This window comes from Chiloscyllium plagiosum, chromosome 22 (genome assembly GCF_004010195.1).
Source record: "Chiloscyllium plagiosum isolate BGI_BamShark_2017 chromosome 22, ASM401019v2, whole genome shotgun sequence".
In the NCBI taxonomy this organism is placed as follows: domain Eukaryota; kingdom Metazoa; phylum Chordata; class Chondrichthyes; order Orectolobiformes; family Hemiscylliidae; genus Chiloscyllium; species Chiloscyllium plagiosum.
The window spans coordinates 7,059,313-7,078,081 of NC_057731.1; the positions used below are offsets into that span (position 1 = coordinate 7,059,313).

General features: G+C 37.7%; 2 protein-coding genes across 12 annotated transcripts in view; one reads left to right on the forward strand and one right to left on the reverse strand.

Annotated features, from left to right (window-relative positions):
• Positions 1 to 3,864, forward strand: part of fam13c (family with sequence similarity 13 member C) — a 132,824-nt gene extending 128,960 nt beyond the window's left edge. For all 7 annotated transcript variants that reach the window (XM_043712339.1, XM_043712338.1, XM_043712344.1 and 4 more), the window contains one exon: positions 602 to 3,864. In XM_043712339.1, coding sequence (XP_043568274.1) covers positions 602 to 734 — 133 coding nt within the window. In that variant the 3' untranslated portion in view covers positions 735 to 3,864. The remainder of the gene's footprint in view (positions 1 to 601) is intronic.
• Positions 3,865 to 3,986: 122 nt separating this feature from the next.
• The window catches only part of phyhiplb (phytanoyl-CoA 2-hydroxylase interacting protein-like b), a 64,970-nt gene continuing 50,187 nt past the window's right edge, over positions 3,987 to 18,769 (reverse strand). For all 5 annotated transcript variants that reach the window (XM_043712346.1, XM_043712349.1, XM_043712348.1 and 2 more), the window contains exons 4-6: positions 12,550 to 12,724; positions 7,383 to 7,500; positions 3,987 to 5,126 (exon numbers count right to left, since the gene is read on the reverse strand). In XM_043712346.1, coding sequence (XP_043568281.1) covers positions 4,592 to 5,126; positions 7,383 to 7,500; positions 12,550 to 12,724 — 828 coding nt within the window. In that variant the 3' untranslated portion in view covers positions 3,987 to 4,591. The remainder of the gene's footprint in view (positions 5,127 to 7,382; positions 7,501 to 12,549; positions 12,725 to 18,769) is intronic.

Consider the following 18,769-nt stretch of genomic DNA (forward strand, 5'->3'; position numbering starts at 1 on the left):
ATCTTCTTCCCGACCTCTCCGCCCCCACCCCAGTCTGACCTATCACCCTCACCTTGACCTCTTTCCACCTATCACATTTCCGACGTCCCTACCTTTTATCTTAGCCTGCTGGACAAACTTTCCTCGTTCCTGAAGAAGGGCTTATGCCCGAAACGTCGATTCTCCTGTTCCCTGGATGCTGCCTGACCTGCTGCGCTTCTCCAGCAACACATTTTCAGCTTCAGAGGGTCGATGCAGACTCAATGGGCTGAATGGCTTGCTTCCACACTGTGCAAGCTTGCAGAATCCCTACAATGTTGCAGTGAGCTCAAGCTGTCCAGTGGCTAGATGCGTAACTTGTCCATGGGATGCTGAGGTTTCTTTAGTCTTTGCTTCTTTCTGTTGCCCTGGAATTAAAGGCCAAAGTATCCGTTCCCCCATTTCCCTGTGGAGATGCACCTTTTTTTGCCTTACTCTATTGATAGTAGAACTAAGAACAGCTCCTTTAGAAGTGATTTAATTTACATATAGACCAAGAACCCCTAGCATTGCAGCACAATTTTTATTAAACTGACCATATTGCCTTCTCTGGAAATGATAGTAATTGCACTTTTTCTTGTAGGAATGTACAGAAAGAGGATCGCATTCCAATGGCTGAAGAATACATCCAGTACAAGCATACAAAAGCCAAACTTCGATTACTGGAAGTACTCATTGCTAAACTGGATGGTACAAAAACTGTTTTGAGTTCTTAAAGATGAACTTTACTCAGAAGACAATTTTTTTTGGTCTTTAAAACAACCAGAGGAAATTATTCAATCCTTTCTAAAATTCTGGATATTGGATCCTCGCATTTGTGCCATAGAAACACTTTTTGGCTGCACTTTATTAATTACTGAAGTCTGAAAATTCCAACAGTGACACGAGAATGAACATGAGGGTTGTTGAGCAACTAATCAAAGTCACTGTCACCAATGACAACAAACTTTACAAGATGCACTGACGATATTTTTGAGTAGGTAGCTTTGAGAATTTTATGAAATAAATCCTATTCTGGATTATGATAACACTCCAAATAGATAATTATTTCTTGGCAAGGCAAATGTTCAGGAGGGAAAAGTGTTTTGCTTGCCTCTATGTGAAACATCATAGCACTTTATTTATGTCATTGTGGGGTTAAAAAATGTGTTATGTCTACCAAAAACTGCCTTTTTCACATTTTGATGGTTTCTTCATTTTTTAAAAAAAATCACATTACAGTTTAAATATAATCAATTTCTTGAAGGGAGAAAAAAGGAAATTCAAAATGAATTTACAGTTGTTTGTACACCAATCCCTTTTTATGGCCATTTATTTGTATTCATTTTTGTATTCCAGATATTTTAGACTGGCCACTAAAGGAATTGTCATTTATCATTTTGATAAATATTTGCTGAAAGATGTTTGCAATTTAGAACATTTGTACAGTGTGTAATTCTGAAATTACCATATTTTTGCATGCATACTGTCCCTGCAGCATCTTTAAACATCTGTGGGTTAAGGTTTGACTGACTTAAACTAACCTGATCAATCTTCTCAGCAATCCACTGGTTTTTGAAAAACTGTTATTTAATTAGGTAGATTAAAAAAAGTCATTTGAGCCTTGGAAGTTCATTATTGAAAAGAACCCAAAATTCCTTGAACCTAGTCTATTTTTAAATTGAACTTTGCCTTCTCCACAATGATTTGACCACTTTAACACAATGTCACTAATACAGATTAGGAGTAGTGGTTTCCAATACAAATTCTTTAAATACTCCACTTACCTAGGAGCTCTTGAGATGCAGTGAGTGCTCCTATCTCTGAGCTGGAAGAAACCAAGTTCAAGTCTCACCCGCTCCACAGGAATCTCATAACCTTGCTGAATAGGCTGATTAAAAATATCTTTACTCCATTTACCTGCTCTCATGAGTGTATTTGGTGCTTTTTTTTTTTTCAGCCAATTTCTTGTCAATCATCAGGTTTTACCTCTAATTTTGATCAATTTCAAGAGGCAGAATCCAGCATAAAAATCCAGCTTTTTTTGGAAATTAGCACAATAAAATCTGGTTTTCTGCAGACTTTTCGGAAAGTAATTTCCTCAATATAAGTAGGTTAATATTGTGCAGGTACATCTGGTAGGAGATGTAAAACCAGAAGCAAAATACTGCTGGTGCTGCAAGTCTGAAATAAAAATAAAACAGAAAACACTTTCAATACTCAACAAGTCAGGCACCCTCTGCAGAAAGAAAAACCGGTGACCTTTTGTTCTGAACTCGTGTTATTTGCAGAGATGTAAAATTTGGATTGATGCTTGTTTTCTTCGAAGTTTGTTTTTGCTGTTAGCAAGACATTCCCTCTGCATCTTTCGGATCTTATCCCTTTTGGTTTGAACCCATGTGTCTCAGGACTTTGTCAGTTTGATCGTGTTAAGACCATTTCATGATCTTTGATTACAGAGGACATGTTACTGAATATTTTCTGCTGTGATTAACCAGCAGGAATTGTTTTCAGCCTGTTTCAGGCCCACGTTTTTCATCCTTTTCATGTACCTTCTTTAACCTCCTCCTTACTGTGCTAGTACTGCTGGGCCATAATTTGCTAATATTGCTCGCCATTATTTGTGGACTAGATGATTCGTTATTTTTGGGTGGTGAGGAGCAAATACATGGTTAAACTCAAACTATCCAAATGTTGCTATCCCAATTGTATCATTCCAGCTTCATAAGATGGCAGCTTGCTGTTTGGCTCACTGTTAAAATGCATCACCTATTGTGAAATTGCAATCAGTACAAACTAAAGTCATTAGTCAAGGTACATTTTGGTCTCCGTTCAATTTTTCATGATTTGGTCAGTGTTATGTACTCCAACCTCACTGGTACTGAACTACATGCTTCCTTGTCTTGTTCAGAGGTTCTTGATGACCAGTTTCCTTCACCACAATATTGTTAGCTCACATTTGTAGCAATATGCCATGCAAAAAAAAAATGTAAAAACTCGAAAGGTGTAAGTCCAATTACTCTTGGATTCACTGCCAAGCAAATGATAGTTGATGTGTTTCTGAAGATTTCAATGCACCCTCATTCTACAATATTGCACGATTTCCTGTACCTTAACTTTGGGTTGTTTGTAGATGCCCAGATACCTTTGAATTAGAATTAATGCATCCCTAATTGAGGAGGAGTACAACTACCTCCACCTACTGTTTCAATCAAATTCCTTAAGCTAATTCTTCAATGACTTGAAGCCTGCTTTGTTTGTTGACCTTTGGTTATTTCAAGTCTGCACGTGTTTATTACAAAATTTAATAATTTTATGGGTGCTACTATCCAAAGCTGCCACTGTCTGGTTGAGACTTTTTTTAAAGAAAAAGTTACATTTGACGACTTAAGTGTTTATATGACGTGTGCAAAGTTTTCGAATGTATACAGACAAAAACTGGGTTTGCCAAAAATATTTCCAGCCAACCTGAACTTCTCTCTAAAATGGGAAAGAACACAATCTTTGTTTGGTTCAGGCATGCTGTTAGCTACAGTAAGTTAAGCAGTAGAACGCAGATTTAACCTCTGTTGGAAGCAGTTGTTCAAACTCCCATTGACAGTGACAGAATTTAACTCAGGTTTTTAATTTATACCACCTTTATAAAAATCCTGTTTCATATTCTCCCAACTTCAGATATCTAATCTGGAAGCAATGTTTTAAATGCTGTTAATTTCCCATTCTTAGTTGAAATGCGTGTTTTCGAAGTAACTTGAGATATTTCTTTTCCTTGTTGGGGACCATTCAAAAATATTGTTCGTTGTTCCAACCTGTCTCTGCATGGGCAAAAAAATGAATAAATTATAAGCTACTGTTTGGTTAAGCAAAGTAATGCTGGCACTGTGTATTTCTTTGTCGAAAGCAATGTAGCTATGTAAGAATTATAATGAACTTAAATGATATTAATGTTATAGTTGGTGTTGAAATGTAATAAATAGGATAGTAATATCTGCATTTTACAGCCATTTAATTTTTAGAAGCAGTCTAGTTTCATAACACGCAAATTACTACAAAATGCTCTGTAGCTGATCATCCACCCAACTGTAAATCTTTTGGAACAGTACAAATATTTTTCTATTGTTACATTTATTTTCTTCAAATACAGCAATTTTAAACATTTCTTATTAACTAGTTATTACAAGTAATGTGAACACTATGAACAAGTTGGAAGTGTCAAATACTGAATTTCTATTTTGCAAGATAAAGTCATGCTGCCAGTGTAACCTTCATGCTTGTTCCAATCAATAGTTCTTCATTCGAGGTTAAATACATATTGTAGAATACAACGTATAAGCTATAACTTTTGCTTTGTGAGAGCACGTTAATATCAATTGTATTTTCTCTTAAAGCAGGAACTTTGCAGCAACTTTATGGAGTATCTCACAAAAAGAAACAGACATTTACATATTCCATAAAATGTTTCAGTAAATCAATCAACCAGTGGGTAAGCTTTTGGTGAAAAGCTGCATCATTTGCATGCTTTCACAAGGAAAGAATTGAAATAACACAAAATGAAAACTATTATTGTCAGTAGTGTGAAAATTATAGTGTTCAATTAACGCCCAGCACTAATGTTACAAGTCTTGCAACTAGGATCTTTTTTTGCATTTGCTGTGGATAAACTCATTAGCTGATGGCCACTGATTTCAGCCACGCTACCAAGAGAGAGATCCACTGGGTCAGTGTAGATTATTTCTAAAATAGCATCCTGGGCATGATGATAAACAAGCCTACCATCCTCCTCAGTGCATGTCAGGAATTTGTTGTCTGCAATATTTAGCTGAGGGAGTCGCTGCTTGCAGAATTCATCTCCCTGTGATCCAATAGGTGCAATAACCAGAATAATGTAGTGGTATGCTGTATACATGCAATAAAAATCACCAAAATAGAGGTTAGTATTCTGGTTGAAGAGTTTGCTGGCAGGAATCTGAAAGCGGTATCTCCCGTAAGGTGAATCATGAGGAGGTTTTCCAGTGTTAAATTCAGTGTTGCAGCTAAAGAAGATGCCTTCTAGTTTGCCACTGATGGGAGAACCATGACTGCCACTGTTATCTTTTATGGAAGTTTGCATCATTTGTCCTTGATGTTCTCTGAAAAAGTAATCATCATGTTAGTAATGCAGGGATATTAAACAATTTTTACAAGTTTAGATTACTCACTGTCCAAATTTACAACAGTGCTGGAATACATTTCCTGCTTTCAAAAGAGACTCCAAACAAAATTCTTAAATCAGATTACACTATTTAATCTTTCAATCCATACATTAACGCAAGAACTTCACATATTAAATATGTCTCCATAATAACAAGTAGTTCAAATAATATAAAAGTTTGAAGTCCTTGCTCCTATCCATCTCTAATTTAGGTTAGGACTAATGTCATTGAGTTGACATGTTAATGTTTTACGATATACAGTTAATCTAAAGACTTTTTTCAAGCAAGCTTTGACTTCTCTTTACAGTGCTGAGTCTGTATGTAACTCCTGTAAGTTATAAATTTTAAAATAAGTTTTTTTTTGACTCCATATGTGGAGAACTTTCTAGATGCTAGCAGAACAACGAGAGGAGGCAGAAATTTTTTTGAATTTCAATGAGAGGTGTGCCTACATTTCTGAGTAAGGGGATTTCATAACAATGCAAACATCCTTCAAAACATAAAGGAGAGATGTTAAGTAGGTGGAACCTACTGATCCGACCAGAACAGTGTTCTGAAATGAAGGGCAGGGAGACTGGGTACAGGAAGCAAAGAGGAATAAGCTTGAGAAAAGGATTACAAGTCAAGATACTTGAGATAGGACATGATTTTTTTTATCCAGCCAGAAGCTGCAGCATTTCCATGAAGTAGGGGAGTAATCAGACAATGAGAATGATCCCAAGAATGAAAGACTTAACATATGAGAAATGTTTGAGGACTCTGGGAAGGCCAGGTCAATGAATATATCTAAAACCAAGATAGGTTCTTGATTGCCAAGGGGATGAAAAGTTATGGGGAGATAGTGGGGGAAAATTGGGTTGAATGATTGAATAGTAGAGCATCTTGGTGGGCCAAATGGCCTAATTTCTGCTCCTGTTTTACGGCCTTACAGGTGACTTTAGTCTCATTGTCCACTGTACATCTGCTCTGTACACAAAGGCTACCGTTGCTACTGAAGGCAACTTTCCTGGGATCCATCGTGCACACTTGAAATAGATTTAATGTGCTTGTATGTCAGCCGAGGGATCCCTTCAGAAACTTTAGCAGGTGTCAGCAACCTATACTGTGGTCTTTAGTGGGACTAAGTGTTTCTGTTTAATTATAAATTATTTTGCTATGGAAGCAAAGGTACTGGCAACAGTGCAGATTAGAATGTGGGTATCAGCCCCAGTAAAACAGTAAAGTAAAAACCGAAACAACTGTGGATGCTTTAAATCAGAAACACAAACAGAAGTTGCTGGAAAAGCTCAGCAGATCTGGCAGCATCTGTGAAGAGAAATCAAAGTTAATGTTTCGGGTCTGGTGACGCTTACTCAGTTCTGAGGGACACCAGACCGGAAGCGTTAACTCTGATTTCTCTTCACAGACGCTGCCAGACCTGCTGACCTTTTCCAGCAATTTATGTTTTTGTTCCCAGTAAAACACTGCTGGCTTTCCACTAAGTGCCATAGATGTGTAGAATATAAATGGGAAAACAGTTATGAAGTAACAAAGTTGCTTTACAAAACAGTATGGTCATTTCACACCAAACTAGTTATGTTAAGGATTCAATGGGGTCATATTGTATGGGAACATATGTAAATAAATTTAGTGCTCCCTAAAGAATCTGGATTATCAGGCTTTCAGCAACTGAAATTGTGAAACAAGTAGTTAATAAATCTTTTTATAAAATATTCTACAATAACCAGGTTATGTTAATATACTTCGATAATTTTCTGGTTACTTCTGCAAAGCTATTGATTCCCTGGAGATTGTTGGAAACTAATTATTTGCAATTAATCTTGGTTCCTTCTAATATTTTACTGAAGTTGTCTCATTTAGTTTTATGTTTTGTTACTTCACCAATAAGTATCACAAAGTAATTTAAATTTAAGTTGTTTATAAATTTTATTCAATTACCAATAGATAGCCAGCTATAAGTTCAAGTTTATAAATTAAAATTATGATGTCTTAACTCGCAAGACAGCACCAAATGTGTGCACGCACTTACCATCTACTTTCTTCAAATAATTATCATTAAAAAGGTTGTGATTTATAGCTTTTATTTTTTTTAAAAAGCATTCTTCCCCTCAGTGGTCACAGAGTTCAACACAAGTAGAAGTTACATTTAAATTTTAACAATAGAAATTTAAAGCAGCTTGTGATTTTTCTTACCGAACATAGTCAAAATATTCTTTGTGCTGGTTACGATAGAAAACTGAAAACCTTAACATGCGTTCTGAAATCGCTTCAGCTTTTTCCATTAATTGTGTTAGGTGAACCTTGGAATAGTCTGTAGCATAAACATGACATTTTATTATTAATACTGCACTCGGTTTCAATTTTATACTAAACTAAATTTCTGGAAACTTATTTAGCACTGTTTGAAATTTGGTATAATTCTAGCGATATGCACGTGAAAACGTTTACTTTGGGGAAAAAAAAATCAAAATTGACTTTAGTCAAAAGCAAATCATAAATACACTACAGCGGACAGCTGAAACTGACAACTGGAAGCGGCAGGGACAGGCCACTATAAATGCCGGAGGAAACATCACAGAAGCACTTCACAGGAGGCTCCCAAGCACTGAGGATGTCACCTAGACAGGGGACGAAACGTTTGCAACAAAAGCTTCCAGCTCGGCGAACAGAACCACAGCAACATTTCTCATTAATAAAGATGGAATGCCAAACAGACAACTTGTTGAGTATGTGGAGACAGAAACTGAGTGGCCTGCATCCCCTCTCGCCACCCCCCCCCCCCAACTCAGTGGCAAAGCTGTGGCGGAATTTCAAAGCTTGGAATGTCAAGGAAGGAGTGCATGATATGATTAGAGGGTGATCTAGAGTTCACAGATTGAGGAGTGAGCCAGAGGTGCTGTTAGGAGAGTGTCTAGTAATGGTGTGAGCTGGGGTTGAGTGAGAGTTGAGATGCATAAGAGTGGCTGGCAGCAAAGGCGTGACTAGCTGATTGTGAAGAGCTGTTTTAGACCCATGACAGTGTTACAGGAGGAAAGGTCCATCATAGTAAGTGGTCCAAGTTAAATGCTGATAAGATCCCAGTGACACCATGGGTGGTAGTTCCTACGAAGCCATTTCTGGAACACCAAACTTCTCATTTGCCAATGTAAACTAGCTCTCTAGTGGCAGACATCTCAGCATTGACTCAGATTTTCCAGTCCCAGTAGTAACCAAAGTGTGGTACTGAAAATGCACAGCTGATGAAGGGCTTATGCAAGAAACAATGATTGTCCTCCTCACGTTGCCTGGTCTGCTGTGCTTTCTCTCGTGTCACCTTTTTGACTCTAAGTCTCCTGGAAAATCTAAGTCGTAGCTTCAGGTTAATAACCTTTTTCATTTAGAGCTAAGAATGTTATAAATGTAATAGGTTTCAGGCAGATAAAATAAGGATGGTAGCAAAAGAAAAGATCTCCTGAGAGAATGAAAGGTAAGAGTGATGAAACAATAAAATATGTAAAAATGGGACAAGTAAAGAAATAAGAAGAGATTTGTCTTGAAGAGGTTATGAACAACAGAATGCAATCATAGAACAGAATGACAGAAGATTTATGGTACAGAAAGAGGCCACATAGCCCACTGTGTCTGCAGTGGGCAAAAGCTCAGCATAATCTCACTTACCAACATTTGATCTGCAGCCCTGAAGGTTACAATACTTGAAATGCCCATCAAGACACCTTTGAAATTGGTTTAATGAGTTGAGTACACTGGGTACATCAACCCTTTCAGTTAATATTGAGCTCCAGACTCTCTGGGTGGAAAAATGTTTCCTTACCTTCCCTCTCATCTTTCTCTCAATTATTAAATCAATGCCCTTATTATCACTGATCTTTATGCTAAGGCCCTTCCCATCAATGTTCTCAGTAATTTTCCCTGAGTAACAGAGGCTTATACAAGGGAAGGCTTTGTATCAGCACACCAACTGAACCCTGTGAGGAGTTCCTAGCAGATGAGCAGCCATGCAGCTTTGAGAAAACATTGCTTCCCATTCAAAAAGCAAAAACAAAGCATTCAACTTGCAAAGTAAGGGAAACAAAATTAAGAGATATCAAATAATAGCCTGAAAATGTCAAATTTAGTGTTGAATCTTGAACGCTATGAAGTGTTTTTAATTGAAAGACAAAGTGCATTGAGTTTGGTGGAACATGAGTAGGTCAAGAACACAGAGGTAAAGGAAGCTGAAAATAAGATGGAGTTTTAAAAGACAGGCCACCAAAAGTTTGGAGGTCAAATCTGTTTTTCTCAGACTGCTTTTATAAAGCAGTAACCAAATGGTGTTTATTCTTCATAATATAGAGCAGACAGTGTAGTGAGCAGTGTAAAAGTACACCATAAACGAACACTTGATCAGGAAAGCGAGTTTGAGGCCTTGTAGTGGTGAGGAAAGAGGAGGCCAAAGAGAGTAGCTCTTTATGAATGGTTTTGGAGATGATTTGAGAAGTGAACTCAGGTGTTCAGAGGGAACAATCCCTTCAGGATGCTTAAAAGGTGTCAGAGTTAAGCAGTTGCTTCATCCATCCCAAAGAGGATAGAGTTGTATTGGTAAGGCGGTACTCCTCTCTGAGAAGCATCCTGGATAGCAGCGAGAGTGATAGAGTTTTAAAATAATGAGGAATGAGTAAGGGTTCAGGTAATGGTAAACCTATAGGCCTAAGAGAAAAGAACTGGCTATAGAGCAGTGAAGTGACTTAGATAAAAAATAAGCAGTGGATCAAGAAGCAGCAAGTTTAAGGAAACGAGTAGATCTAGTGACTAAAGTGATGAAAGTTAAAGCTAAGTACATTACATATAATTATGGCAAAGCATTTACAACAAAGTACATGATAAATACTATGGACATAAATGGGTTTGATTTAAATTATTGCGATGTAGTTAGTGACCAAGCTTTTTTCCCCCTGATCCAAGCTGGCAGTGGAATAGGACTCCTGAGCCTGAGCTCTGACTGCTTTTCTTTCTTCATTTCTCTGTTTAATTTTAGGTTTTTGTTTTGTCCTCTGCTTATCTTCTGGAGGCAGCCATGGCAGGGGACCCAGAGCGGTGACTTTGCTGATTTGGCAGAACCCTGAAAGTTGGCAGCATTGTGGAAGTGCTGGGGGTGTGGAATGGGACTTGTGGCAGATGGCAGTCAGTGATGGGATGGCAATGTGGGGATCAAGCCTAGCACGGGACAGAGAGGATTGCCGTCAGCGGCAAGATGGCAACACAGAGGTGCGGGGATCAAGAGAGCCAGCCCAGCATGAGGAGAGAGTAAGCTCTTGTGGAGAAAGCCTAGGCTGGAATAACTGCAGGCTCATGGCTAAAGAAGGACTATAACTTGAAACTTTTAACTTATTTTTCTACTTTCCATCTAAGATTTTGTACCTAAGCTGGTACCATGAATGGCAACATTGTAAATTTTTCACTGTGCTCCTGTACTTGAGTACACGTAAGAATAAAACCTAAGTTTTAAAAGAAAAAGGTGGAAACTAAATATTTTGTGATACAAATAAAAGTGTAGAGTCATAGAGATGTACAGCGTGGAAACAGACGCCTTCAGTCTAACCCATCACCTCTCTAGCTTCCCACAGAGTTTTAGGGTACACATGATCAGGTCCTGGGGATTTATCCACCTTTATGTATTTCAACTCAATCAGCACTTCCTCCTCTGTAATCTGGACATCTTGCAAGGTGTCTACGTTCTATATCTTCCATATCCTTTTCCACAGTAACTCCTGATGCAAAATACTCATTTAGTATCTTACCCCATTTTCTGCGGGTCCACACAAAGGCCGCTTTGCTGATCTTTGAGGGGCCCTATTCTCTCCCTAGTTACCCTTTTGTCCTTAATGTTTTTGTAAAATCCCTTTGAATTCTCCTTAATTGTATTTGCTAAAGCTATCTCATGTCCCCTTTTTGCCCTCCTGATTTCCCTCTTAAGTATACTCCTACTGCCTTCATAAGCTAAGGATTGACTCGATCTATCCCTGTCTATACCTGACATATGCTTTCTTCTTTTTCTTAACCAAACCCTCAATTTCTTTAGTCATCCAGCATACCCTATACTTACCAGTCTTCCCTTTCACCCTAACAGACTGGGTCAGAGATAAGTGAAATTATGATGGGAAATAAGGAAATGGAAGACATTAACTAAGTACTTTATGCTTGTCTTCATAGTAGATGACACCACAAACAAAAAAATGGAGAAAACCCAGCAAGAAGAAGGAATTTAAAGAAATCGGTATGAGTAAAGAAATAGTACCAGAGAAATCTCCAAACATCTATTTAACTTCCTATTAAAAATATTCAAAGACTTTGCTTCCATCACCTTTTGAGGAAAATGTTCCAAGGATTCTTAACTCTCAGAAAAAAAAATCTCATGTCTTAATTGGGCAACCCCTATATTTTTACCCATCAATACCTAGTTCTGGTTTCTACCACAAAAGGAAAACATGATTTTCACATGCACACTCTCTCAGAATCTTATGTCTTAATCAAGTTGCCTCTTATTCTTCTAAACTCCAACGAATACAAGCTCAGGCTGTCCAATCTTCCCTCATAAAACACCCTACCCACACCAAGTAACAGTCTAGTAAACCTTCTGTAAGCTGCTTCCAACATGAATACATTCTTCTTTAAATAAGATGATCAGTACTGTACACATTACAACAGACATGGTCTCACCAATACTCCAAAGAAATAAGGGATAATAGCCTTACTTCAGTATTCAATTCCCCTTGCATTAAATAATAACATTCTGTTAACTTTCCTATTTGCTTGCTATACCTGCAAACCGACCTACAATTAATACACCTAATTAATACAATTAGATTCCTCTACATTTCAGAGCTCCCCAGTCTTTAGGGAGTCTTTATGCTTAATTTTTATTCTTTCAGCCAAAATGCACTCTGTTTTCTAGATCTTTGCCCACTCACTTAATCTCCCTATCTATTTCCACTTGGAGCTTCCTTACATTCTCTTCACAATTCCATACCTTTGGTCCCTTCATCCAAATCTTTGATGTAAATTGTAACAAGTTGAAGCCACAGCACCAACCCCATGCCACACCATTTGTTACCATATACAACTTGACAAAGACAAAAAAAAATCTCTTTCAGTGTTACTGTCCACTGACATTTCCCATACAAATGACAAACTGAACCAGAGAAGTAGGGTTACACCCGAAATGTTGACTTCTCCACCTCCTGATGCTGCCTGACTTGCTGTGTTCTTCCAGCCTCTTGCTTGTCTATCAAAGAAATATAAAGCCAGAGTGATAAATGGTAGGATTTTTGCAGAGCTTGTATGTTTTCCCGAATAGAAGAAATTCATTTAAATATAATTTTACCTGCAGTACAGAATTCCACAACTTCGCTCCAGTCAGAGACTGTATAATCTCCATCACCTTGTTTTGATGCAGTCTGAACAGCCACAGTATACTCTGTTCTGGGACTCAAGAACCAGTGACCACGCACTGTCATCGGCAAGGGGACTGCTTTTGCCACTAATTTGGTTGGAACATCCTGCAGAAGAAATGGAATTCTGATTTCTCAAATCAATCAAGCATGAATACTGCATATCATCAAAGCCAATGTTTTTCCTGAAGCATTCAACTTACAAACACTTTAAGTTCAAAAGAAGCCAAATGCTGTTGGAGTTTTTCTTTGTTCACAGAAGTTGCATTTGAAACAGATTACAAACCTGAAGCCATTATTGAGTGAAACAGACATGGGTAAGTCAGAGTGTCTGTGAGAACTGAGATTTCACCCTTAAATTTATTATGATTTCAACTGACATTACTACACAAGGCAAAAGCCACAATGAGATCAGATTTTGCTTTGTTTAACATGGCAATCTTTCACTTGGGTTTAAGAAAAAGACAGTAAGACTTTTAAACAAAGCAAGTAAATAAAATAAATCATTTTAATGACACAGACGGAAAGATTTCAAAACATACAGCAAAACAAAACACCATCACTCTACAGTTAGTCAATAAAAGAGAAATTTCCTTTCTCCACCAAATCTGCTGGTTTAACTTAACCACTTTTTTCTCAGCTCTTTTACCATGAACTGTGAAACCTTTTCTTTCAATATTCTTATAACTGAGAGCTTAGACTTTCTCAGTCTTTTAATAATCTGCATATTTCTAACCAAACTCCTGGTCCTTGAAGCATTACAAACTGAATTTGTTCCCTGAGGTAATTTATTCCCTTAAATGTTATGACCAATCTCCTTTCAAGGAGAATCTATTCTACCATCTGGCCCTGATCAGGTTTCCTTCAAACTGCACAAAAGCCTTTCTTTCTATCTCAAATTAATAAAATCAATCTTTGGTTTGCTTTTGTATTTAGAATAATCAATGTCTTTCAAATGTTTTCTCTCTCCTATTGTAAAATCAAGTAATATAAACAAACTTCCATTAAGACTCAAGGAAGCACACACTAATTTAATATCATCACTCAGGAGAGAGTGACCTAATCGAATTGTAAACCTTTTCACAAAAATATACTAAAACCCACTTGTCAGTAGCTATTTACAAATCATCCACTTTTCATTACATTTGCCCCCAAAGAAGAATGGAAATGTACCTTTAAAAAGCATTTTTGTTGAGAAATGTAACTCTTTTTAACATATTTCTATGGCACATTAACATTAATACCATATTGATATGAAATGCACAAAATGAGTTTCAGGGAACCATAATTTCCACAAGTTCACTTGCATCACAGCACACAGTTTCTTTCATATGTGCACTAAGCATGAACAATTTTAAAATTTTATGATTGGAGAATTAAAGCTCCACTGAAACAGCCCTTACTCTTGACCTGAAATTTTTCCAAAAACAAAATTGAAGGATTGTGATCATATTAACAAGTTTCTTCCACATTATTGGTGACATATACTTCAAAATGATGTAGAGACAACAAAAGACTCAATCATCAATATTTCTCTTGACATGCAGTCAATATCTTTGAAAAATAACTAACATGCTGTTCCATTACTATCTTGTCATTTGTAGTAAAACCGCACCCATATCAATGTCATTGCATCGACAGCCAGGCTTTTCATAATTTGGTGTTACTAAAACTGGTGCAGTTATCAACACAGCTTTCAAGCTCTCAAAAGCATTATGATATACTTGTGTCCACTCAGATTTTCTGTATTTCTTTAACAAATTCATTACATGAACCACAGCAGTGCTGAAGGTTAGGAAAAATCTGATAAAACAACATCATCGTCGTCGGTCTCTCAGAAATGACTGTCTTCCAGTCTCAAGGCGAGTCTGCAGATGGCCATACATAACCAGCAGTCTCATCGTTCTTAAGCTTACAGACGGCCTTCTCTACATTGTGCAGGGCATTATTACTGAGCTTGTGGATTACAAAGATTCTGTTTCGGTTAGCACAAAGTTAATGTGGTAACGAAAGTGGACTCATATCCTATTTCACGTTTCCCCAGCCCAGTGTTTTTATAAAACCCGACTAATTTTATAACACACCCTCCTCGCTCCCCCCTCCAACCTGATAAAACCCAATCATGACAACGTAATGCAAAATTCAGCATTTTGTCCTTGGCATAGGAAAATCCAAAACAGCTTTCCCATCTCTAGATGTTGCTTAGCCTTGTCCCACAGTGTGACTCAAAAAGGTCACCTTCTCTTAGCCAAATTCGCTCTTAGCCAGATTTATACCCAATTGGCTCTTTGTAGGCGATTAAGTAGTTCAGTTCTTCCCATGTTTGCTTAAAGACAAATCATCAATGAAAACCACGCAGATACGCAGTCCTTCAATAACTTTACTGGTTAATCACTGGAACGTTGCCGGTGCCTTTGCAGTTCAAACAGCGTGATTCTGCATTGAAGAGTCCAACCGGGGATGTTTTTAAATGATATTCCTCTGGCTGCATCAAACAATCCCTTTAACAAGATGATTTTGATGACAAATCATACAATCTTTCAATGCAATCATCCAAAGGATGTGTTATAAAATTATTGGGGGTTTATAAAAACACTGGGCTGGGGAAATGTGGGATAGGATATGAGTCCACTTTCTTTACCACATCAACTTTGTGCTAATCAAAACAAAGTCTTTGTAATCCATCCAGTTTCGACATCATCATGATAGGCGAGCTCCAGCCATTATGATTCAATTCCGTAATGACATTGCCCATCATGAACTTAATCTCTTTCCTTATGTTAATTTCTTTGGATTACATTTAGGAGGATCTTGTTTTATACATAATGCATTTCCTACATTAACATCATGAACAGCCATAATAGTTTTTCTTGGCCTTTTCACAGACATTGACCCAGGATTTTGTAATAGCCTTTGAAAGCCACTTAGTCTTTTTTAAAAGAAGATTTCATATTATACTAACAAACATTTTAAGTACCCCGTACTATCCAATCTGATTTGTGCAAGATCAACTTTTGCAGGTTCAATTTTTGATTCACTCTCCAATTGTTCCGATATTGTAATTTTACTTCCTACTTCTTTTCACTATGATAAAAATACATTTCTCGGGACTATTATAGAATCATGAAGTCAAACAACACGGGAAAGAGACTCTGCACTCATTGCTCTGTCATGGTATCTCTTCAACATGTTAAAATGACACATTTACTGATGCTTTGTTCAACATGGAATATTTACTAAATCATATAGAATCATAGAATCCCCACAGTGCACAAGGCGGCCATTTGGCCCATTGAGTATGCACCAACCCTCTGAAAAGCATTCCACCCACACCCATGCATTGGCAAGGGTTTCAGAAAATATTAACACAAACGGTTCCAGGGAAAAGAAACTTCAGTTGTGAGAATAAATTTGTAAAGCCAGGAATGTTCTCATTAGGGAGGAACCATTGAGATACGTTGATAGAGGTAATAGAGTCATAAAGTTTGAAATCATGAGGGGTCTTGCTAGAGCAGATAAAGAGAAACTGTTTCTATTGACAGAAAGGTTAAGACCCAGAGGGCATCAATTAAGGTGACATATAAAGGAACCAGAGAGTCAGAGTCATACAGCACAGAAACAGACCCTTCGGTCCAACAAATCCATGCCAACCATAATCCCAAACTAAATCAGTCCCACCTGCCTGTGCTTGGTCCACACCCCTCCAAACAGTTTTTTATTCATGTACTTATCCAAATGTCTTTTAAATGTTGTAACTGCACTGCATCCGCCACTTCCTCTGGAAGTTTATTCTCTGTGTAAGTAAGTTGCTGCTCATGTCCTTTTCAAATCTTTCTCCCCTTACCTTAAAGATATGCTCCCTAGTCTTGAAATCCCCCACCCTAGAGAAAGATACCTGCCATTCACCTTATTCAGACCCCACATGTTTTAAAAACCTCTGTAATGAAGGAAAACTTTTTTATGCAGCAAGTTATAAAAATCTGGAATGTACTACAGTAGAGTGTGGTGAAGATAGGTTGAAGTATGGGATTTGCTTGGTAAATGCAGATACTTATCATTTTTCAAGTGTGCAATATTATCCACTTCGACAGCAATTTTCCTTTTTGATCCCAAAATGGTCTCTCTTCTCCAATTAATATACTTTTCTCAATGTGTTCCTCTTCCTTTTGTCAATTCTATATTCAGCTGGTTTCCCATTCATTATGAACTTGCTACCTGTGATATGCACCTCTTTTGGTGCATCTTGTTTTCCACCTCTTTCAGGGAGAAGGCAAGTGGGTATGTGTGTGTGTGAGAAAAGGTACTATAATTTACCACAACTGTATCCTAACTATCTCACCCTTTAAGGCAATACCTTTATTTGATGAAAGCATTATCTGTGAATCTTTGATTCTAATTTATGCTGAGCAGATCTATGCTTCATCCACTAAAACTGATCCTTAAATTAATTTTACTCGATATTAGTTTGTGTCCTTTTTCTTAAATAACCTATGATAAAGTGATCACTGTTCCTTAACTGCTCGCCTGGCACTTGATTCACATTGTTTTCCAGAACAAGACTTGTAATACTTCCTTCCTCTTTTGGCCAGAAATGAACATTCAGCTGAAAGCACCTTGAGAAACTTTTGTCTTCTCCACTATTTCTATCCCAGTCTATATTAGGGTAATTGATGTCTTCCCTGCCATTGGTGTTACCCTGCCCACCAGAAATGGGTTGCACATGAAAAAAGAAGCAATTCCAGTAGAACAAAGCACTTTTAAATTTTCCATTGTCACTTGAGTGATTTATTCCTTTACTGTGAATGGCTAGAAGCAGAAACTACAAGCTGAAATCCCAGACGGTCTGTTAATAGCTGTGCCAGAGCATTGACTCAAGTAATGTATTTATTATATTCATCAGTAACTGTAATTACATTCTAATACAGCAATCTCAGTCTGGACAGGCTTTCCAGATCGCATTGTTAAGTAACGATTTCTGACTTTTTATATGGATGACGCAATTAAACAAAAATATTTCCATGAAACAGTAACCATTTAGTTGCCAGGTCTGAAAAACATTTACAAATATTTGCATATTTTGGCTTTTATCCTAATATTTATTGTCTATTTTACACAAAAATGTATTACAACATAGGCAGAGACTGGGATCTATGTTTAATAATATCAAACACATACAACATGGGTTATAATGCTGCTGGACTATGTACATGGTTGTTGACTGAGTTTGGGGGAGGCACTGTCTCTCCCTCATGCCTCTACTCCTTGCACATGTAAATGGATTTCACCAGACACACAATTGTCAGTGTGTAGTGATTGGAATTAGGCAGATCTCATTAGCAATGAGATCCTTGATTGGGGTTGTTCCCCTGGGCCAATTAGGAAGCCTTGATGGATCAATATAAATAGATGATCCCTTCATTGTTTGATCACACAGCATTGCCCTTCGATGTGAAGGGCACTGCTTGTCACTGGCCACTCGGGTGTTTTCCTAGATCTCATTAGCAATGAGATCCTTGATTGGGGTTGTTACCCTGGGCCAATTAGGAAGCCTTGATGGATCAATATAAATAGATGTACCCTTCACTGTTTGATCACACAGCATTGCCCTTCGATGTGAAGGGCAGTGTTTGTCACTGGCCACTCGGGTGTTTTCCTATCTTCCTGGTGGTGGAAATTGAATAAAAAATTTGTGCACTTTGTGTCTTCCACTGTGTCTCCCACCTGCGCACACACACACACCATGGGTGCTGGGGATAAAATAAGCACTACCGCACTTAGGTGGTAGTGTGGGGGTTTTAACAAAAAATATATATATATAAACAGGAGTGAGAATTTGAATAAAGATTCGTGCACTTTGTGAAAGAAAAAAAAAGAAAAAAAAAATTCTAGTTGGCGCTGTGACAAAAATAAATAAATAAATAAATAGATGATCCCTTCATTGTTTGATCACACAGCATTGCCCTTCGATGTGAAGGGCACTGCTTGTCACTGGCCACTCGGGTGTTTTCCTATCTTCCTGGTGGTGGAAATTGAATAAAAAATTCGTGCACTTTGTGTCTTCCACTGTGTCTCACACCTGCACACACACACCATGTGTGCTGGGGGAAAAAATAAGCACTACCGCACTTAGGTGGTAGTGTGGGGGTTAAATTA